Source organism: Ranitomeya imitator, chromosome 9 (genome assembly GCF_032444005.1).
Source record: "Ranitomeya imitator isolate aRanImi1 chromosome 9, aRanImi1.pri, whole genome shotgun sequence".
NCBI classification, from domain to species: Eukaryota; Metazoa; Chordata; class Amphibia; order Anura; family Dendrobatidae; genus Ranitomeya; species Ranitomeya imitator.
In genome coordinates this window covers 52,998,785-53,022,798 of record NC_091290.1, presented here as the reverse complement: position 1 = coordinate 53,022,798, position 24,014 = coordinate 52,998,785, and the positions used below count along the sequence as shown (strand labels likewise).

The 24,014-nt window shown below is 42.2% G+C and overlaps 1 protein-coding gene across 2 annotated transcripts in view; it reads left to right on the top strand.

The window, feature by feature from the left end:
* LSP1 (lymphocyte specific protein 1) overlaps nucleotides 1-24,014 on the top strand; it is a 98,646-nt gene that overhangs the window by 53,533 nt on the left and 21,099 nt on the right. Inside the window, exons 1-5 of one of the 2 annotated variants that reach the window (XM_069740581.1) lie at nucleotides 9,888-10,229; nucleotides 15,197-15,343; nucleotides 19,194-19,434; nucleotides 19,758-19,855; nucleotides 22,261-22,381. In XM_069740581.1, the coding sequence (XP_069596682.1) occupies nucleotides 10,171-10,229; nucleotides 15,197-15,343; nucleotides 19,194-19,434; nucleotides 19,758-19,855; nucleotides 22,261-22,381 (666 nt within the window). In that variant the 5' untranslated portion in view covers nucleotides 9,888-10,170. Of the gene's footprint in view, nucleotides 1-9,887; nucleotides 10,230-15,196; nucleotides 15,344-19,193; nucleotides 19,435-19,757; nucleotides 19,856-22,260; nucleotides 22,382-24,014 lie in introns of those variants that run through there. The other variant, XM_069740579.1, reaches the window with a different exon arrangement.

The window sequence follows — 24,014 nt, the reverse complement described above, 5'->3', positions numbered from 1 at the left end:
TAACACCCTAAGTGGGTCTATCCCCCCACCGCCGTCAGTAACATTGTCCCTTGCTGTCACCTAGCACTGCCCTGGCTAGTGCACTGGCTGGCAAGAGCGCTAGCCTCATCACTGCAGATGGAACGACACAGGGGACAGTGACAAAAACGAGAGAGATGAGGACAAAAACACCAAACTTAGCTCAATAGCCTTCTATAAGAATTCATTTCATGGTATAATATTAGAGACCACAGCTTATATGTGCATAGTGGAATGCTATATCCATGTGCTCAAATCCACATGGAAAAGGAATCCATAGGATCATACTCTCTGAGAAGCGTGCAAGGACAAACACACATCATACTGGCAGTACAGGCTGAAAAGTCAGAACAGACAGTATACATAATACTTGGGTCCATGCTGTTAGAAGCATGAACACCGAGTGTCACGCCATCTCCCTGACGCGCATTTTGCTCGTGCCTCTTTCAAATCCTGCCAGTAGGATGTGTGTTTGTTCTTGGACGTGCCAGTTAAAAGATTTTCTGTCCTCCCATCAAGCCACTGGTAGCACTGACCTATATGCTGGACCGAAGTCCCGCCAATCAATCCACTCATTTGTAGTCCCAAACGTACTGGATACAGTGGACAGTCACAGATTTGGGCCTAAAACCTGTAGTCTTGGGCATCTTCTGAATGTCTCCCTCTACCACCAACCCTCTGATATCTTCTCCTGCCAGGGGAACAAGAAATGCTAAATGGGCATGAATTGGGGTTTGGCCAGGGGCATGGCAACGACGTGCTGTAAGCGCCACATTATTTGTCCCTCTTTCTGTTCTTCAAAAGTTGGGAGTATGCTCTGATATCAATGCAGCTAAAGGCAGGAAATAGATTGGGGAAAAGTAGAGGTTTGAAGGCCACGTACATAAAATCAGCTGCCGGAACTGGTAACAGCTGTTGGGTAACGATGCCTGTTGTCGGACACCTACAGACCTGATATTGATAACCTATCCTCAGAATTGCTCATCAATATAGTATTAAAGTAGCAACCAAGCGATTTTTTTTATTGAAGAGCTGGAGTGGTACTTGTAATCTAAGATTGTTTGCACCTAGTATTATATTTACTCTCTGCTATCTTCACCTTCTACTGTCACCTCTCTGGTCAGTCTTCTGCAATTTGTGACCTGCCGGATCCCTCCAGTGTTTGCCAGAGGTGTCCCTTTTCCATATAAGTTTATGGAGACTCGTTCTGGCTCTCATTGACTTACATTGAGCCCTTATGACAGTAAGTTTTGACACTCTGGAAGTCAGAAGTTGAGGTCACAAGTTGATGAAGGTGAAGATGTCGGCTGGTAAGTATAAAACTACGGACGGAGACCTTAGATCAGAAGCACCACTCCAACACTAGAGTCGTGTTTTAATGGAAAATTCTTCTAAATGTATCACATTGTAGCTGTATATGTCAAGCACTATATTTTATATTTTATTTGTGCCATTGCTTTTTTTTGGACCTTTATATGACTAACGTCTTTTTTTGTCTGTCTGTCTTTCAAATCAAATGACGTTCGGTTCTGTGCATATGAGGTGTGGAAATTACCTTGGACAAACATGTCACCCCGACGCATGTCACAGTTGCCTAGATAAAAGCAAGATATACCACGCAGTAAAAGCTTCTTTTCTTAATAAATAGAGCTCACACTTAGCTCATTCTTTAAACATTTACTTTTCACGCAGCAAAAAAATAAAGAGAGTGAGCTTAACATTTTTTCATGGATACCTCTAATTTCTCAAATATTTTGACATTTGTCTCCGCTCTGAGTGATCTGAGGGAGCTCACCGCCCAGCGGAGTACAGAAAGTCTGTAGAGTCTCGGATGAGAGTCATGCAGAGGCAATCATAAATGACGGGGGCACGGCACTTAACTGAGCGCTTCTGCTGCTTCCATGTTAGTGGTCGGTGGGGTCTCAGAATCGGACCCCCAGGGATCAAAACATATGACATGTCACTATGATATGTGAAAAGTTTTGTAAAATGACAGTAACCCCTGAAATGTAAGTTCTTAAACTGCAGACTCTTTCCAGCTTCCTCAGTTACAGGTTGTTGCGCTGCGACTGTTGTCCGGACATTTGGGATATAAATATCATAGGGAAGCTAAGCTGTACGTATCCAGCTGATGCGGTAGATACAAACTGCACATCCAAGTCATTACTGAAACTCAATGACAGAGGTTTAAAAAAAGAAAAGTTCATACTCTGCAGCAGATTTACCAATGTAGTTACCGGCAGAAATATTTAAAAAAATATTAGCTGGAATACCATTTTTTTACGAAGACCCACAGATACAGAAATGTAAGAAAAAGTGGACAGGAGTTATTGTAACGGGGTCTACGGTGCTGTAGTACCTCTTTCAGTACCACCCCGTGTTTCAGGAGGTCCACTCTGCTTTTGCTGGATTCTGAATGAAGGACGCTGGCTGGAATTCCTTGATTACGTGAGAGCATATAAAAGCTGACTGCTACTCCATGTATTTCCAGTCTAAAAGAACATTCTTTATTCACAGCACACAGAATATATAACACAGATACACAGGGCAGGCCAATAGAAAAATCAGGCCAGACATACATTACAATAGCCGCAGGGGGCCGGAGCCTGCTGATATTTACTGTGGGAATTACAAAGGTGGGGGAGGTCAGCAGGAGAACATCTTGTCCCCTCTGACCAGGGCGCAACCTGTGGACTGATGCATTTCACATGGAACCTATTATACATAATATATACTGCATAACATATTCTTGGTGCTGGGGGTTCTGTAACAGCAATGTTAAGCGGACTTTTTATTAACTAATCTGGGAACAGCATAATTTAGAAACAGACCCTGATTCCAGGGATGTGTCTCTTATTGGGCTGTTTAGTGTAGTTTTTTTTTCATAAAATCATTGTTTTATCAGCAGGAGATTATCACTAGAGGACTACTTGGCCTTTTCTCAGGTATTCCAATCCTGCTCCATTACTGACTGGCAGCTTCCAGACTATGCACAGTGTACACAGGAAGCTGCCAATCAGTTGTGTGGGCAGGGTTATACAGAGCTCAGCATTCAGAGAACTGCTATGGATAAAACACTGATTTTAAAGTTACTTACAGCTTATCTCACATACTTACATTTTCTAACCTAACTTTATTTTCAGCAGTCGTATGGTTGCCTGTTTTGACTTTTTGTTGGTAGTTTGTTGGAAGGTTATTCCTCTATACATATAGGAGTATGCATAAATGGAAAAATTAGATTATGGCCAGCAGGGGGCAGTTTTTCTGGTAATAAAGAAACCTGTACAGACAGATCACAGTAATAGATTGAGCACTCTAAGTAGTTACATAGTTACATAGTTACATAGTTATTAAGGTTGAAGGAAGACTATAAGTCCATCTAGTTCAACCCATAGCCTAACCTAACATGCCCTAACATGTTGATCCAGAGGAAGGCAAAAAAAAAACATGTGGCAAAGAGTAAGCTCCACATTGGGGGAAAAAATTCCTTCCCGACTCCACATACGGCAATCAGACTAGTTCCCTGGATCAACGCCCTAATTAGTCATTTTCAATGTTTTGGTAATCTGGGAGAGGTCCAAAGGACCATGTGGCCCCCTGTACTTCACTGCACCCACTATATTTATGACCATGGCACATTGGCGTCATACATAAAATACTAACACATGCATGTACCAGTAGTGCACTCCATGTGCCATCATGTGGCGCCTCTATGAAGCAATGTTTATAAGGTAAAAAATACCTCTATATTGTAATTGGACACAAAAGTTTTTTTTTCATTTAAAAGAATATAAAATACCCTGTAAAATCAAAAGCCCATGAAGGTCCAGTATGGAAAATTAGTACAGTTCTGACCAAAAGTTTTGAGACGGACACAACATTTTGGATTTCATTTTATAGTGGATATTTGCATTTACTATAAATTGTTATGGAGTGTGATCAGACAAATTGAAAAAATTGCAAAGTCATTCCTTGCCATGAATATTACCTTAATCATAAAACCACTATTTCTACTGAATTTCAGCCTGGCAACAAAATGACCTGATTACATCTTTTCAGTGATATTTGTGTTAGCTCAGGAGAAAGTGTTAACAAGGACAAGGCTGCTTATATCACTTTGTCATGTTGATTGAATCATTAGAGCCAACTGGTTGCTTTAAAAGGGGGCTGATGCTTAACAATTATCTTCTTCTGTTAGCTATGGTTACCTCCAAGCAAACCAGTGCAGTCACCATTGCTTTATATCAAAAGAGCTTTACAGGCAAGTACATTGCTACTTCTAAGATTGTCCCCTAATCAACCATTTATTATATCATTAACAAATTCTGAGAAAGGATTAATTGTTATAAAGTAGGCTTCAGGGTGCCCAAGAGAGTCCAGCAAGTGCCAGGATCTAGTCCTAAAGAGGATTCCAACAAAAGTACAGACCTTGCTAAGGAATTGCAGTAGACAGGAGTCGGTGCATCTGCTCACATTGATGTGAAGGCTTTTGAAGGCAGACCTGATGTCAAGAAGGTCAGCAAAGAAGCCACTTCTCTCCAAGAAAAACATCAAGGGCAGACTCACATTCTTCAGAAATTACAGTGATTGGACTGTAGATGATTGGGGTAAAGTTATTTTCCTTGATGAATGTCCAAGGAAGGGAGATTTGGAAGAAAAGGTGAGCTCTACCATTAGTACCGAGTCACGCCAACAGTAGCATATCCTGAGACCATTCTTGTGTAGGGACTTTTCATCCAAGGGAGACAATTTACTCACAATTTTGCCTAAAAATAATGCCATGAATAAAGAATGGGATCTAAACAGCCTTGAGCAACGTCTTACGATGATCCAGGAAAAATTTGGTGACGGACAATGCTTTTTCCAGTATGATGCAGACCATGTCACAAGGCAAAAGTGATAGCTAAGTGACTCGGTGAACAAAACATTGATATTTTTGGTCAATGTCCAGGAAACTCCCCATTATTTCAGTTAATCCTTTTGCTTCTGGATTTGGGCCGTTACAGATCGCTTTGAATTTATGTCCTATACTCGTTTCTGAACAAATCTGGACAAATGCAGAATTAAAGGAATTTGATGTTAATGGATATTGATCTTTGAGACTGAAAGATTTGAGATGAATGCAATGTATAACTAACTGTATACGTATAATTATTCCAAACATTAAAGCGCTAACCGATATGATCTGGATACCTGACCTGAGGGATGAAACATCTGGTATTGTGCTGGGAAAAAATATTTTTCATGTTTTGTAAGTGGCAAACAGTTGATATCATAGGTGGGCCAAGAAAGGATTATTTATGCTTTAAAACAAGTGTAGTTTGACTATAATCAAGCTGATGGGTCAAATGTCTTTAACCCCTTAATGACCGCCGATACGCAATAAAACGGCGGTCGTTAAGAGGCCTTATTCCCTCTTCTCTATTTTAAGGCCAGGGTCACACTTGCGATTGTGATCCGAGAAACTCGTGCATCAATACCCGCCACTGCCGCCGACACTCGGACCAGAGCGTGCGGCTGCCTGTATTTCTATACACATCTACTGTATATCCAGCCTTATACTGAAAGCGATCAAAAAATATTATGTACCCCAAACTGTTACCAATAAAAATCCTAGTTTATCCCACACAAAACCAGTCCCCAGTCAGGTCCGTCATTTGTCACTGAAACTATAGGGGGTTCCCAAGCTACTGCTAGAACAAAGTCTCTGGAAAAGCAACATGGCTCCTGCCCCATGAAATAAAAGCCAGTGAAATCTGTAGTACATAAATGCTCAGTACACCCCTAGATGAATTCCTTGAGGGGTCTAGTTTCCAAAGTGTGGTCATTTGTGGGGAGTTGTTGCAAATGTGACACATACACAGTCTATTCTAGTCAAATTTATGCTCCAAAAATCAAATAGCGCTCCTTCCTTTCCAGGCCCTGCCCAAACAGCAATTTTTGACCACATATGGGGTATCTTCAAAATTGCGTAAAAATATATTTTTAAAACTTTTATTTTTACTTTTCACTGTATTTGTTAGTTGCCTTAGGGGACTTTAAGCTACGATTGTCTGATCGCTTGTGCTATATACAGCGATGCCACAGAAATCACAGTCTCAAAGGAGCTTTGTAATGACAAGCACAGAGGTTTTCAACATAGCAACCCATCGATGACCGGCGATTGCATCATGGGCGTGCCTCCGTCCCGGTGAGTGTAAAATGCCCCTGTCAGAGATTAACAGTGGCATTTAACAGGTTAACAATCATTGGCAAAGCTTATCTCTGCCCACGATTAGAAAGAAGTCCTTGCTGTAACACACGGCTATCACCTGCCGGGTATAGGTGCCAACTCACCTCGTACATGAATGGTGCATGCCTTGAAGGGGTTAATACATTATTATCATTATTATTAGACTTATATACTGTGTTACATGTTATATACTTTTTGGTGTAATACTCTAGTGCCTATTAAGTCTGGTCATCACTGAATTTTTCTCTTGTAGGAATTTTATTGTAGATGTCCAGACATCGGTGTTTACATTTTTAGGACATATTGATCAGTCAATAAGATGTCTTCCTATGACTCTTCTATGAATATACCTTATATTTTTCATAAAGTGCGGTAATATAAGTTCATATTTCATTGTAAAACCAGATTTTCTGGTGATATGAGTCACCCCGCTTTCCAGTTGTGTCTCTAGTGATTTCTGCCCTTAGGAAAAACTTTCAAAATGTGTCTAGAGTGCAAGTGATATCACTGGTCGGCCCCGTGTCTGACACCGATGACCTCGCTACTAATCACTTGTCTCGGAATGTCAGATCACACGGTGTATGGCAGGATGTCTCCTGTAGGTATAATGTACATTAGATAGGTACCTGATCGACGTCAGCACTCTCATGATGATAATCTTCAGAATATGAGCAACCTGACATCATCTGAAGACCACAGACTGCAGCTCACCTAGGATCATCTCTTGAGGCTATGTGCGGATTTTGATGCGGATCCGCAGCATTTTTGGAAACAAATCCGCAGTGTAGTGCACCACCAATGTTAATCAATGGGAAATCTAGAATTGTTGTGCACATGCTGTTGAAAAATACACGCGGATATGCAGCGTTTTATTTTCCGTAGCAAGTCAATTCTTTTTGTGGATCTGCAGCGTTTCTGCACCTACAAACCTACAGATTTCTACACATACAGTACATACATATACACATATAGTACATACAGTACACATGCTCACCAAACAGCTAATCCTCGATGCTCTCGATCACCTGCAAAAATTAAAAAAATAAACCAACAGCAGTACACTCCCTGTTTCGATATAATACATTTAATAACGAGTGTCCCACGACAATCTCCCATGTAGAGCTATCACATTGGGAGATGTGACCACTCTACACAGTTCCAGTGAAACAGTGACCGGAGGTGATCCTCCCGCAGTGGATCACTCCACCGCCTAGAGGTCACCAGAGTTCGTCCTGTCACTTGCAGCACCGCTGCGTGAGAAAATTCTCACACAGCTGGTGTGCCGTAAAGTGAGAGCCCGAACTCTGATGATACACTGCGAGAGTATTATCTCTGATCACTGTATCACCAGAGGCCCCTGTAGGGCGGTCACATCTACTGATGTGACAGTTCTACACGGGAGATTGTCGTGGGACACTCGTTATTAAATGGATTACTTCGAAACAGGGAGTATTTGTGTTGGTTTCTTATTTTATTTTTTTGCAGGAGATCGAGGGTGTTGCAGGAATTAGGCATATAATAAATATGGGAAACTGTGTTTTATTTAATTAAAATGCTTTGTTCTGGCTGTGTCTTTATTTAACATGTAACATCTATAGGATTAGTAATGGTTAGGTGTCTTATTGATGTCACCTTACAATACAAAGGTGCCATCAACCCCACAACTATTACCCCACTTGCCACTGCTACAGGGCAAGTGGGAAGAGAGAGGCTAAGTGCCAGAATTGGCACATCTTAGAGATGAGCCTTTTCTGGGGTGGCTGAGTGCTGATGTTTTTAACTGAGGGGGGGGGGGCAATATCCATGGCCCCTTCCTAGGCTATTAATATCAGCTGCAGCTGTCTGCATAGCCTTTTATGGTTATTAATTATAGGGGGACTCCACATCATTTTTTTGGTCTCCCCTATTTTAATAGGCAGTAAAGGCTAAGTATACAGCTGTGAGCTTATATTAATAGCATGGGAAGCTCCATGGGTATTACCCCCTTCCCAGGCTATACACATCGGCCACCAGTCGCTGGCTTTCCCTCTTTGGTTTGGAAAATCCACGCCATTTTTTTAAAATTAAACAGATATTTTGTTTAAGGCCAGGGTCATACTTGTGAGAAACTCGCACGGGTCTCGCACCTCAATACCTGGCACTGCCACCGGCACTTGGGACCAGAGTAGCATGTATTTCTGTGCAGCTGAATGCTCCGGTCCGAATGCCAGTGGCAGTGTCAGGTATTGAGGTGCGAGACTCGTGCGAGTTTCTCGCAAGTGTGACCCCGGCCTAACGCAGATTTTGTGTGTGTCTTTATTTGAATCTTTATGTACCATTTTATTATGTTTATTACTAAACATCGGGCTTGGTATTATCTATCTATCTATCTATCTATCTATCTATCTATCTATCTATCTATCTATCTATCTATCTATCTATCTATCAATCCAAAAAATGGAGGCAGCACACCATTCTTAGTGAAAAGAGGATTGTTACTTTTATTAGCCCATCTCAGCGACGTTTCAGTTCATGAAGATGTGAACCTTTTTCAAGCTCTGTTGTATTTGCTCAGTTGGAAGAAGGGAATATTTGCAACATTATTACCAGGGGGCATAACTTTGGGATGGCGTGGCTCAGAAGAAAAAGAAAAACTGTTCCAAAATCAGTGCAGCTCCAGCAATTGAAAGAGGTACAAAGTAAAAAAAAATGCCATGAAATGTCTTCCTTAAGGAGTTGAAGCAGAACTTCAACTTTTACATTTTAAGAGAACTCCCTAAATTTTTCAAAATCATCACAGCTCATTTGTGGGAGATGCATTTTGACAAGTGACTGTAGATTCCAAAATCATATTGCATTTTTTTTTATCTGAAGGAAGGCAAAAGAAATCTCACAAGGAAAAGGTTATTTTTCTAAAAAAAAAAAAAAAGCTTTCCAAATCCAAATATGTTAGAATCAGAGTAATTTATGGGATCATAACCTGTGATAAGATTACACTCTCTAAGGCATGCAGCCCTCCTGGAAACTCGTTTAATAAATTGGTGTCTTTTTTCAGGAGTCGAGTTCTCACTTAGACTTGGACAGACTTCTACACGGAAAACAAAAAATCTGATTTAATTTTAATCTGTATCTGGACCATTGAATTATTAGTTTGTTGTTAGTCTATAAATATGTGATTTTGTACTTATATACTCTGAATTGTACGTTGCTATGGAATATGTTGGCGCCATAAAAATTATTATTATTCCATATACCTTTAGGATCTCTCATTCATTGCTAAAGAAAAAAATGTTACCAAAGAGCATTTATGGAGGAGAACAATAGCATAAATCTATAACAATGGAGACAGATGTCTGATGTAGTAGAGATTGCATTCCTGCCAGGAGAGAGAAAAAACCAGAGAATTTGCTATAAAGACACATAAAAGAGACAATACTGAGCTGAGAAAAGGAGAATCCTCCACAGTCAGAGCAATGGCCAAGTATCTTGGAAAATACAGTTGCTGTGATACTGGGACTCCCCCTGAGAGTGTCTGAGGGGGAGATACAGAGACATATTGTCACCCCCTCCTCCCCTTCCCCAAACACAGGGGCAGGGAGGGTCCTGCTTCCTCTTACCTCATATCATCTCCCCCTGACTTCCCAACACAGGAGGAGGGGGAGAGAAAGGGAGAGCAAAGCCTGGAAAACAAAAGGAGGGAAGGCAGCTGCTCAAACTTCCTGAGAAAGGAGGACAAGAGCGCAGGGCTAGAGAGGAGACAGTCACATTGAGAAGAAGGGGCTGGAGAACAATGAAAAAGAGGGTCTCCTAAACTGATAAGAGTGGCATTGATCATCCAGGGGCTGAGAGTGGGAAGGTGTGGAGTGGGAGGGCTGTCACCGAGCTCTGGATACAAAGGAGAAGCAGGAGAAGACCATTAGGACCCATCACACTGAGCCACAATGTCCACATCACTCCTGAGAAGAGACTCCAGCAAGAAGAACCTACAGAATCTGCTGAAGTGAGTACACCACCTGGCCACCGATGTGACTAGTCCTCTGATGCTACAGCCAATGATGAGCCCTGCAAATAAGTGTGCCATCTATGGTGCTAATCCAGTCTCTAAATGTATCATCTATGGTGCCAAGCTAGTCTATCGATGTATCATCTATGGTGCCAATCCAGTCTATAAATGTATCATCTATGGTGCCAATCCAGTCTAGAAATGTATCATCTATGGTGCCAATCCAGTCTATAAATGTATCATCTATGGTGCCAAGCTAGTCTATAAATGTGTCATCTATGGTGCCAATCCAGTCTATAAATTTATCATCTATGGTGCCAAGCTAGTCTATAAATGTATCATCTATGGTGCCAAGCTAGTCTATAAATGTATCATCTATGGTGCCAAGCTAGTCTATAAATGTATCATCTATGGCGCCAAGCTAGTCTCTAAATGTATCATCTATGGTGCCAATCCAGTCTATAAATGTATCATCTATGGTGCCAATCTAGTCTATAAATGTGTCATCTATGGTGCCAATCCAGTCTATAAATGTATCATCTATGGTGCCAATCCAGTCTATAACTGTATCATCTATGGTGCCAAGCTAGTCTATCGATGTATCATCTATGGTGCCAATCCAGTCTAGAAATGTATCATCTATGGTGCCAATCCAGTCTAGAAATGTATCATCTATGGTGCCAATCCAGTCTATAAATGTATCATCTATGGTGCCAAGCTAGTCTAGAAATGTATCATCTATGGTGCCAATCCAGTCTATAAATGTATCATCTATGGTGCCAAGCTAGTCTATAAATGTATCATCTATGGTGCCAATCCAGTCTAGAAATGTATCATCTATGGTGCCAATCCAGTCTATAAATTTATCATCTATGGTGCCAAATCAGTCTATAAATGTATCATCTATGGTGCCAATCTAGTCTCTAAATGTATCATCTATGGTGCCAATCCGGTCTAGAAATGTATCATCTATGGTGCCAATCTAGTCTATAAATGTGTCATCTATGGTGCCAATCCAGTCTATAAATGTATCATCTATGGTGCCAATCTGATCTATAAATGTATCATCTATGGTGCCAATCCAGTCTATAAATGTATCATCTATGGTGCCAATCTAGTCTATAAATGTATCATCTATGGTGCCAATCCAGTCTATAAATGTATCATCTATGGTGTCTGCGGCGCCAATCCAGTCTATCAATGTATCATCTATGGTGCCAATCCAGTCTATAAATGTATCATCTATGGCGCCAATCCAGTCTATCAATGTATCATCTATGGTGCCAATCCAGTCTATAAATGTATCATCTATGGTGCCAATCCAGTCTATAAATGTATCATCTATGAAACCACTCCAGTCTATAATTGTACCTATTGTCCCAATCCAGTCCATAATTCTATCATCTATGGTACCAATCTACTCTCATCTATTGTACCAGTACTGTACATTGTGTATGATACCATTCTAGTCTATAAATGTATCCTCTTTGGTGTCTATCTAGCCTACAATTGTACCTTACATGGAATCCTTAGATTATGTATTGAATCGATGTGTCAGTGTTCCAATTGATTGTTGATAATTGTACAGTTGTTTTGTAAACACATTATCAAATCAACGGGATTCACATTTATTTGGAAAGGATTCTGTGTTTATCAAAAAAAGAATATCAGATTGTATCTGGTTATTTATCATATAATTCAAGAACCACAGAGAAATGTAGAAAACTAGAAATTCTAGTGGGAGGATGGAAGACGTTTCAGGTGAGGAAGAATAGGACAATGCCCTCCTGAGCAGCAGAACATTGCAATTGTATTTAATGAAGTGTTTGCAGTCCATTCACAGCAGGGGTAGAATGAATGAGTAGAGAACGAATTTACTTGTGATCTTGGGAAACAGCGTGTTGTTTAAGATAATGAGGAAATAGAAGAGCGGAGGAAGGAAGAATACAAGAGTGGGGAGGATGTACAGGAATGCAAGGTAGTGGTCAAGGGCCAAGGTCCGCACATATAGGTGCCTAGATTTATACATATGGCTCCAAATATCAGGTCTTTAGAGTGGGGGGTATTATAATAGTGCAGGGACAATGTAACAGATGATGGTCAGGATTCTAGGAGTCAAGCAGTACCAGGAGTGGATTATATTGCATCGTCGTGTGTTCTGGAATATTTCGGTGGCAGTAATGTCTGGCATTGTGTCTTTGATTGCCTGGATAGCTGAGAAGAGATGGAGTGATGCTGTAGGACTGTTTAGACAGCCATAATCTCTTTGTCAACCCTGTGCGATATCAATGATAAATGTGTTGGAAAGATTCCAGTGATCCGCGCTAGCCTGAGTGTACATGGAGCCATGAACTCGGAAATCCAACGGCTAAATACATCATTTATTTAATGGACATCAATGTAAGCTCTATAATCTTACGTCTCGCCAAGGGAGAAATGTTCCCATTCTACCAAATAATTTCCTGCATTTTTTAAGAAGTCATTTATCTTCTGTTCGCAATTTACGCTCTACAATTATAGCGATCTTTCTCAGTGGACAGGAAATAAATGATAAGCGCATCAGATGATAATTGGATACAGTATCATCCATGATTATAACAGACATGTATCCCTATCCTGGTAAATTGGATTAATAAACACTTTGTATATTCCTGGTCTTGCACCTTCACATGATACTGGACCTGCTCAGAAACCTGGCCGTAGTCAGAAGGATTTGTTGTAAGAACATACATGCAAATATACTTCCTAGAATGCTTTTCTTATGGAAAATGTTTGCTTTTGGCACAAATAATGGAATTTTCCTTTGTCCAGAGTGAATGATACTAAACTTGTTACTTGTTACTAAAGTAATTCATTGCACTTATTCGTTGTCAACCTGACCACCTTCGATCCCTAGGAAAATGATGGTGCGGTCCTTTTCCCTATCAATACTTAACCAATTTATGTGCGCTTGTAAGCATTGTTGCTTTCATCATAACAGATAGATCACTGTCTGACCTCATTGACCTTTTTGAAATCACTTTATAACATTGGATCCTTAGGTCCACGGGAGTTTCCTCTTGTGCGCCAATCCAACAATTTACGTATTATAAATCAGCATTAAAGCCTATATGATGGCTGCTAAAGTGGAAATTTAACACGATGGTGGTAAATAATGGGCACAGATGGTTTTGTGGAGGGCCAGACTGGTCATCTGGCAATTATGGGAAATGCCACATGGGCCAGTCTAGCACTGGGAAACATCAACCCACAACACTTTTAGAAGTAGGCGTGGGGAATGGATGGAGCGGCACGGTGTGCTTTTAAAGGCCAGGGCTGACTTTCAATCCCACTTCGGCCCTAGCTATGTGCTGACACTTTCCTTTGGGCTTTCTCTTTGTACAGGCCCCTATACACATTAGACAAAGGTTGGCTGAACCGCCATCTATCTTATGAGTATGATGACCCATACTTACGAGACGGGGAGCGAAGGATCGGGCAGTTGGAATTTCAGCCCCTGATTCTTTTGTATTCAGGAGAGGTGATCCGCTCCCAGAGTTGTCTTCCTCGTTCCCTGCTGAAAACACACGAGCCAAGCCGAGTACTCATGTGCGTGAGGCAGTCGCTAGAGATGAGTGCCTGCCGAACAACTGGTCATCCGGCAGCCATCTCATACGTATGGTCAGCTTGGAGATGAATAGCCTGACCACCATTAATCTTTCCCCGTCACACTCCATCCTGGACCACCTTATGTTCCTTTCAAATACTTTACATGCACTTTGACTACTTTTTTTGTGGAAGGTAATCGACTGGTAAGAATCCATCAGAAGAAGCAATAATCTGTTACTCGTAGTGAGGATTGTAATGACATACAGATGTAGCGTTTTTCTGATTGTTTTCATTTTCCTGGAATTATTCTTATTTTACTTTGTTAACTATATAGTATGGGAGTAATCTATGGATTAGTGATCGGAATAGTAGCTTCTGTATCTCACACCCCCAGCTCGGCTACATTTGCGCAGTTCATGACCTATGAATGCTATGGTCCTGTCAGCAGAGGCATGAGATCAGTATGGGGGCGTATTATAAACCACCCCTGACCTTACTGGCGGAGTCCGCAGGATGCAGAAGCCTGTGAAGATGTATGTGTACAATGCCAGGAGTTGTGCATTCCTGGGAGGAGTGGATAGGGTGTGGTATGGACACATCTAATGTCACTGCTGTCTGCCTGCCAATCTTAATTCCCTACGTCCACACCTACACTTGGGATCTTAAGGGCAAAATTTAAGGAGGAGGCCGATCTGAGATTTTTAGCTACAACCCAAATTCCACATAAAGTTGGAACGTTCTGTAAAATATAAAGAAAACCACGATGCAATGATCGGATATCTCGTAGTTTATTCACCACAGAAATAGAACACAGATCAGAAGGTGAAAATTTGATATTTTTCTGTTTCATTTGAAAAATTATCTCATTTAGAAATTGATGGTGGCAACACATCTCGAAAAAAGTTGGGACAGGATTAACAAAAGGTTGGAAAAGTATAGTGGGACTCGTGTAAATAAGACAGAGGGTCAATTTTCAATGAAATCAAATGACTGTGGATAAAAAGAGACTGTCAGAAAGGCAGAGTCTCTCAGAAGCAAAGATGGTCAGAGGTTTACCAATCAACATAATGACAGAGCAAGCCGAAGAGAAGGAACTGCTCTGTCAGCGTTATGTCACAGGAAGTAGGAGAGCAATCCAAGACCAGTCTGACCCCAGAGAGATGATAGCATGGCAGAGCAGGCAAAATTTTGCTCTAGTTAACCCCTTTAATTAATTTTCTGATAGCTTCCCTAAATCAACAGAATCCCCTGGAGTCCAAAGTAGTTTCCCAATGTCTAGTTATTGTATCAATTTTAATTTGGAAATGTATCGGAATGGAAGTCCACTTTGTAATTTTTGGAATATTTACAATTGTGTTTTGTGCCCTATGGTGCAGGCTGACCACTCAGTGGAGTGTGGAGGATGAAGAGGAGGCTGCAAGGGAACGGCGCAGAAGAGACCGGCAGCAGCAGGACCAGCTGGGCGGTGAGGGACAGTCTCCTGAGGATGGAAATGAAGAGGCCTGCACTCCGTCAGAAGAACAGTAAGTTTTCCTCTATGGTCTGAAATGTACATTTTCAGGCGCGTGAGGAAAAAAATTATATCTTTATGGTTCATAGAAAAATCTTAGTCGTGCTCCAAGGAACGTCCTCCCCATCCTGCATTAAGCCAATTATTATTATTATTATTATTATACATTTTTATAGCGCCATTTATTCAATGGCGCTTTACATGTGAATACGAGGCAAATATAGACAAATACATTAAACATGAGCAGATAACAAGGCACACGGGTACATAAGGAGGATTCAATTATTCAAATAATCAACCAACTATTGACATTAGAGGGAGTCTATCATCCCCAAAAATGACAACTAAACACCCTAAACATTTATATGGGGGATCTAGCCCCTATTTACATCAGTGCACCCTTGGCGTGGTGTATGCCTTGGTGCGCCATCATCCCTACTATTTGCATAATAAAGCCTGTCTGCACCTGTGAACCGATACTGGTTGAGCGCGGTGGCGCACTCACAGTGTCATTGTATGTGGCTGTGGCATGCTTAGATGTGAGCAGACAGAATGCCCTCTCCTCCAAAGTCACTATTTACACTTCTGGGTGCAGCAAACGGCGGCTACAAAGATGTCAGAGTGCTCATGCAGCCACATTGTGTGTGCACCCACATTAACACTGTAGGCAATGTCACAGCTGACCCTCCTCCCTCTCCCTTCACAATGACATTTGCACACGCTCATTAGATGCTTCAATACCTAAGGCTGTTTCTTAGCATTGTGGCTAATGCGCGTGTGTCATTTCCTGAAATAAGACTTTAGTAAGTCTAAAAAAGTTCCAATGCCATCATACAGTGTCTACTTATATACATAGCATGTATCAGCCATGATAAAAACTCAATAAATATAGAATACATTTTAGAGAGAATTTTTTGTTTCACAAGATGTCTTTAGATAATTGATATTTTTTACATGACAACAGTGTTTTCGCGCCCATATAAAGACATCAGAATCTGACCTTGGGCGATGTCTTGTGATCTTCAAAGTTTGTCATTAAGTAGTTAAAAGTTTCATGTCAAGAAGAACTATATTCACGTCATAAATCAAGCATATTTCTGACTTTGTCAGAATAATTATATGTATTCATGTTGTAATTCATGTTACATTTTCATGATATGACTGAGCGAAAATTATATCTAAAAATAGCAGAAAGTGAACAATAAATTAAATGTCAATAGAAAATCTTAACTTCATATGAAAGAAACCTACATAGGAATTTATAAATTGGTTTTGTTGGCTTGTTTGTTAAATGGATCATTGAAGCATGTGAGAGCACAGTATATGCATGAGAGATTACCGCTTATAAAGGCCGGAGAGCTCTGCAGATCCCAAATACTTTCAGTACTGCTTACAATTTAGATTAACCTGTTCAAGACCAGGCCATTTCTAGTCCATTCCTTGCTGGGCACATTTTCAGGTTTTTTTTCGTACATGTGGATTAAGTAGGTGTAACATTTTCTATCGTTTGGATACGCAAATAATTTTTGCATCTTTTTTTTCTCGATACATGGGGGTTAATTTTTATGCCATTTTCATAGACTCTTTTTTTCTATGATGAAAAGCCAAACCAGACTCTCCATTTCAGACACATGTTTCAGACCGTCTGCCCCTCATCAGCGTACAGCATGATGTCTAATTTGGCTGGGCGAGAAGCTTCTGACAGCGATTTAAGGGGGGATTTTTCTTCTTGAGGAGAACGCTAAGCTGGTGTGAGGAGACTTATAAGCCATGCCATTCTCGTCTCTGAAATTATATATGCAAATATCCTCTTCAGAGATGAAATAGAACAAGAACTGTGGTGTCACATATTGGAGGTATCACTCTTGCAAACAAATCAAAAACATGTATATGTAAATGGAGTTTCTGGCTTTGCTTTTTATCCTAAGTTATGTGGCTTGGCTCTTTAAAGGGTCAATAATGACATTTTCTATCCCAATTAAAAGGCAGTAGTTATAGTCCTCTGTGTCACTAAAGAAACAATTTGCATATTTAATTTTTCAGGGGTGCATGGCATGACCTATAAGTTTTTCAACGCCAATAAAAAGTTTTCAGCATACTACAGTACCATATTTTGCCTAATGTCACATATACACTAAAGAGATTAATACGTCCCGAAATTGGTGTTAGATTTTTAAATTTGCAGAATCTCAATGTAGAGGGGTTTAATCCTCGGTAAAATCTGGGGTGAATCCACATTACCATCCACGTGTCACATATTTATAGTACAGGATCACAGTACATCACAAGATATTGTGGCAGCAAGTCCCAGATTTTCACTGCTTTGACAGTAAAGAATCCTCTTCTGTTATGATGATTAAACCTTCTATGTGTCACAGTAGATGCCCCTACTCAGAGACCTACATTAGCTACTGTATAAGCTTTGACATTCATATCCATCTATAGTGATAAGGTCATTCCAAAAACCGTCTTTTCTCCAGTACTCCAATTATGAAAAAGAACCCAATTATTGAAAAGGAATGATGTAGGGACAGAGACCCTGATTCCAGCTATGTATCACTTACTGGGCTGCTTGCTGCAGTTTTACTAATATCTCTGCTGCAGATCTAGCAGTTCTCTGAATGCAGAGCTATGTAAAGCCCCACCCCACCCACCCACACTGATTGGCAGTTTTCTGTGTACATCATGCATATGCAAAAGCTGCCTACCATTGGTGGGGGCGTGAGGAGATTGACCCGCTGCTCTCGTTTCCCCTTGAAGACACGCAAATGTTGTAATGTGTAATGTGTACTATGACATGCGTTAATGGTGTTGTGTGTTGCCGTCAGCGAGAGTTAAAGTTTGGGACTAGCCCAGAGTGGGAAGGGAAAAAGGTTAAGAGACATAGACAGTTTCCTACCAGGATGCCAGCTAGGGCACAGCGTGCTTCTGAAGTAGACATAAGGTCTGGACAGTACGCAGTGCTGCATGACGTGGGTGTCCTGAAGTTAGGAAAGACAGAGACAGTGGTTAGCATGAACCGGACTAAAGAGAAGAGGAAAATCGACAGTAGGGTTGAGTGATCAAACGGAGACGGGTCCCGGGAGAGGACACCCAGCGTTTATAACTCCAAGAGATAATGGGCCAAGATGGGGCAGAGTATGTGAGACAAAGAGAGTGTCCCAGGAGGGAGGTCCAGATCGTCAGTGACAGAGACGTTAAGTACCCACCATACTGGCAGCATAATTACCTTGAGGGGAAAGAAGGGTTGAGAATAGGACTCTGGCCAACTGGACTGGGCTGTGGTGGAAAAAAGGGAAACAGTGGAAATAGAGATCGAACAGGTAGCAAGAAAGGAATTGGAACTGGGTATGAGAAATGCTCCTAATTGTCAAGGAAACGTTCAAAGAAGCTGTGTGCCTGATATCTACTGTTTATAGTTCCCACAAAGTTATTGTTAAGTTAAAAGTTTATTTTCGACTGGTGGTCTCCCTCATTGAAGTCCAAAAAAGTACCATTAGGTACCCAAAAGGTACCACTAGGGACCCAAAAGGTTCCACTAGGCACCCAAAAGGTCCCTTTGGCCATATGAGAAGACCAATACTATTAAAACCCTATGATCTTCATGTCACGCCACTAGTGGAGGGTGAAAATAGAGATTATGGTCTCGAAAGAAATGTTTTCTACCTTTGTTATATATAGTGAGCACTATATCACAGGGAAGCCCTTGTGTAAGAGAAGAGACACCCCGCGTCCTTCAAATAGCCAAAGAACGCAAAATCTAAGCGAATGCAAAAAGAGCGATATTTGTGCCGCACTGTATAAATATGAAGACACAAGGCGGCCATCTACATAACGTGTCCAATGTCTCTCGTCATTTTAAGGATGGGACTAAAGCCAGCTGGAGCCTGGGAGACTGAGGAAGATGAGGGATTCAGTGACTGGTCACAGAAACTGGAGCAGAGGAAGCAGAAAGCACAGGCCACAGAGGAAACAGAGGAGTTAAGGCGCGTGGAAGAAGAACAGAGTGGATTTGTAGGAACTGTAGAGGAAGAAGCTGGAGGTCAACAGCCAAAAGCAGAAGAGGAAGAAGATGAAGGGACTTCTCGCTATGAAGCAGTTGAGGTATTTTTGCCAAGTTCTTCACATAAGTAGCAGAGTATAACGGAGGGTAAACCATGTGTATGTATGTGTCATAAATGTTCTTGCTCCATTGTATCTAAGCCTAGTAAACTAGAGGTGCAACGCTAATGACTAGAGGGCTCCAAAACTAATCCATGTGCACCTTCAAAGCTAAACAACGTGTCCTTTTTGGCTGATGGTCCTTGAGGATCACGTGAACTTCTCTAAGGCACTTTTCCTACACTAATCTTTGCTATATAGGAAAATTATATTCTACATTGTTTTAAATACTTTTAAAAAATACTTCATTTCTTTAATTTTATCAGGTGAATGATGAAGCCGATTCCTGCAGTTATGAACACAGCAGCCATGAAACCAGTAGAGCAGAGACGCTGACCGTCACTTCCAGCCAGTGGGCGACAAGGTACAAGTCCTACCTTATATGCAGGGAATTAACGTCTTAAATGGATTTAGTTCATATAAAGAATGCCATAAAAATAATGTAAACCCAGAGGCAAGGATCGCTACCTGACAGGTTAACCATAAGCGTAAGATACGAAATGCAAGATATATGGAATCCCTGAAGAATAAGAAATTGACTCAAAAAGTTATTCTTCTAACAAGATGTCTTGTATTAAAGGGAACCTGTCACCTGAATTTGACGGGACTGGTTTTCGGTCATATGGGCAGAGTTTTCGGGTGTTTGATTCACCCTTTCCTTACCCGCTAGCTGCATGCTGGCCGCAATATTGAATTGAAGTTCATTTTCTGTCCTCCGTAGTACACGCCTGCGCAAGGCAATCTTGCCTTGCGCACGCGCAGTATGCTTTGCCCAACTGCGGGCAAAGTTGAAAAGCGTTAGTGCGCATGCGCCGGCGCACTATGTCCCGGAAGTATTTCGCTGTGTTTCGGGACATAGTGCGCGGGCGCATGCGCACTAATGCTTTTCGACTTTGCCCACAGTTGGGCAAAGCATACTGCGCGTGCGCAAGTCAAGATTGCCTTGCGCAGGCGTGTACTACGGAGGACAGAGAATTAACTTCAATTCAATATTGCGGCCAGCATGCAGCCAGCGGGTAAGGAAAGGGTGAATCAAACACCTGAAAACTCTGCCCATATGACTGAAAACTGGTCCCGCCAAATTCAGGTGACAGGTTCCCTTTAAAAAGATTCTCCAGTATGGGCAATCATTTCTTGTTAAAAGGTCTTTTGCCAGTTAACTAATAAAAGCTTTTATGTTGAGAGCAGCCAGTGATCAGCTGTAGTTTGTGGAGAATCCTGGCAGCGAGTGTTTAATTTCCCTACAGTGCCTCCACAGGGCAAATAAGGCATTACACAGTATCCATCAAATCAATGAGTAGGCATTGTAATGCAGGGCAGGACAGGTCCTTCAGGGTGACAGACACTATTTGTAACTTCTTCTGACTCTGAAACCTATAACATGATTCTGAAACAAATATAAAAAAAAACTAATTCTTATTAATGAACAACAGAAGTAACAGAAAATACAGAATGAAAAAGAATAAATAAGAAAAGTGACAGTGCTGAAGCCTATCTGTGAGATTAGCGGCTGAGATGGTGTGCTCACTGATTGGCTGCAGCGCTGTTGATGTGAGGACAATCAACAGGCGTCCATGTGTGCCGGTCAGGGTATGGACTGTCATGCACAGACTGGCTGTTGGTCTCCTGTCCCGAACTTGACAGCTTCCTAGACATGTATGAGGCTGACAAGTTCAACAAAGGAGACCTGTGGCCATTCCGCACATCACGGTCCACACTTGGATCTTCTAATATATAATTGCCTAGAATACTACTTCCTGCAATTTGTGCCAACTTCCGTGGCTTTGTCCGGAGCTAATGTCCGGAGCTAATGTCCGGAGCTAATGTGCGGAGATAATGTCCGGAGCTAATGTCCGGAGCTAATGTCCGGAGCTAATGTCCGGAGCTAATGTGCGGAGATAATGTCCGGAGCTAATGTCCGGAGCTAATGTCCGGAGCTAATGTGCGGAGATAATGTCCGGAGCTAATGTCCGGAGCTAATGTCCGGAGCTAATGTCCGGAGCTAATGTGCGGAGATAATGTCCGGAGCTAATGTGCGGAGATAATGTCCGGAGCTAATGTGCGGAGATAATGTCCGGAGCTAATGTCCGGAGCTAATGTCCGGAGCTAATGTGCGGAGATAATGTCCGGAGCTAATGTGCGGAGATAATGTCCGGAGCTAATGTGCGGAGATAATGTCCGGAGCTAATGTCCGGAGCTAATGTCCGGAGCTAATGTCCGGTGCTAATGTCCGGAGATAAGTGACGTCAACAGTGTCCAGTGTCTGATTGGTTGCCGCCTGCTGCGAGCGACCAATCAGAAACGTGCCGTACTGTGACACACTCCGCCCGCCATTTTGGTGTGATTTTTGAATTTTTACCTCACAGCAAGTTTCTACTGCGTGGAGGCGGGCCCAGTGACGTTGCTCTTCAAGCTCCTGCCGAATTTCGTCAAAAAAATGATAATACCATTTACCAAAACTATATATATTTAGTTGTGAAGTGGTTCAGTGACATTTTCACACCAATTTTGAACTTTTGTTTGGTGTTTTCTCCATATACTGCCTATTATTTTTGTTCTTTCTTACTATTATTTATTAATTGTATTATTCTTACATTTGAATAAATAAAGTATATATGGATTCTAGACTCCCGATTCTTTAGAATCGCGCTGCCATCTAGTGTTACATAAGCGTCTAAATGAGACCTCAGAATGGAATGGTGACATTTATCTTTTTACAATATTGTTCGCGCTATCACTTCTTTTCTTTTTTTTTTCATTTGTCCTCAGCGAGTTTAATGATAATGAAGAGGATAACAGAGCAGCAAGTCCGTATCGAAGAGAAGAAGCGTCAAATCTAGAGGAAGAGGGAGGACGAGAAAATTATACTTTCAAGCCTTACAATGATCAGGTATTCCCAGCTGCCTCTGTGTATGAAGGCTAGCCCTGTCCTCCTGTAGAAAACTACTCCTACCGGGACCAAAGACGTATGTGGTTATACGCTGCAATGAGCATTGCTATCACTGTGCACAACAAGCTGTATTCACAATAATCTGATAGTTATTATTTGTATTATCAAATGTTTTATTATTAGTGAAATATTGATTGTCTATATCATATGTTACAGTTTAATTTTAACCACTGTCAAATAGTGGTGTAATATATGTCCCCCATCCAGGACCCCTCCTGTAATATATGTCCCCCATCCAGAGCCCATCCTGTAATATGAGTCCTCCATGCAGGGTCCATCCTGTAATATATCCCCCATCCAGGACCCCTCCTGTAATATATGTCCCCCATCCAGAGCCCATCCTGTAATATGAGTCCTCCATGCAGGGTCCATCCTGTAATATATCCCCCATCCAGGACCCCTCCTGTAATATATGTCCCCCATCCAGAGCCCATCCTGTAATATGAGTCCTCCATGCAGGGTCCATCCTGTAATATATCCCCCATCCAGGACCCCTCCTGTAATATACGTCCCCCATCCAGGACCCCTCCTGTAATATACGTCCCCCATCCAGGACCCCTCCTGTAATATACGTCCCCCATCCAGGACCCCTCCTGTAATATAAGTCCCCCATCCAGGACCCCTCCTGTAATATACGTCCCCCATCCAGGACCCCTCCTGTAATATATGTTCCCCACCCAGGACACCTCCTGTATTACATGTCCCCATCCAGGACCCCTCCTGTAATATATGTCACCCATCCAGGACCCCTCCTGTAATATATGTCACTCATCCAGGACCCCTCCTGTAAGATATGTCCCCATCCAGGACCCCTCCAGTGTCTCCAGTCATGCCCCCAGTGTCTCCAGTCATGCCCCCAAGGCTTTCATCCTGCCCCGTGTCTCCAATCATGCCCTGTATCTCCATTCTGCTCTGTGTCTCGCATTCTGCCCCCATGTCCAGCATTTTGCCCCCATGTCCAGCATTCTGCCCCCATGTCCAGCATTTTGCCCCCATGTCCAGCATTCTGCCCCCATGTCCAGCACGCTGCGGCTGACGTCGGCTGCCAACCTCCGATTGGCTGGCAGCTGTGAACTATTGACGTGCGGGCATGCACGTCAATGGAGTTAAACTGCTGCAGCGCCGCTAAGGGGCTGATTTAGCCTGCCGGTAGGGGCCTGGTGAGCAGCTGAGACGGAGCCCGATGTGGGCCCACTCTGCCCACCGGGCCCCATACGCCAGTCAGGGCAGTAATGCCCTGATGGCGGCCCTGCATCCAAGGCCCATCCTGTAATATATGTCACCCATCCAGGACCCCTCCTGTAATATATGTCACCCATCCAGGACCCCTCCTGTAATATATGTCACCCATCCAGGACCCCTCCTGTAATATATGTCCCCATCCAGGACCCCTCCTGTAATATATGTCCCCCATCCAGGACCCCTCCTGTAATATATGTCCCCATCCAGGACCCCTCCTGTAATATATGTCACCCATCCAGGACCCGTCCTTTAAGATATGTCCCCCATCCAGGACCCCTCCTGTAATATATGTCCCCCATCCAGGACCCCTCCTGTAATATATGTCCCCCAT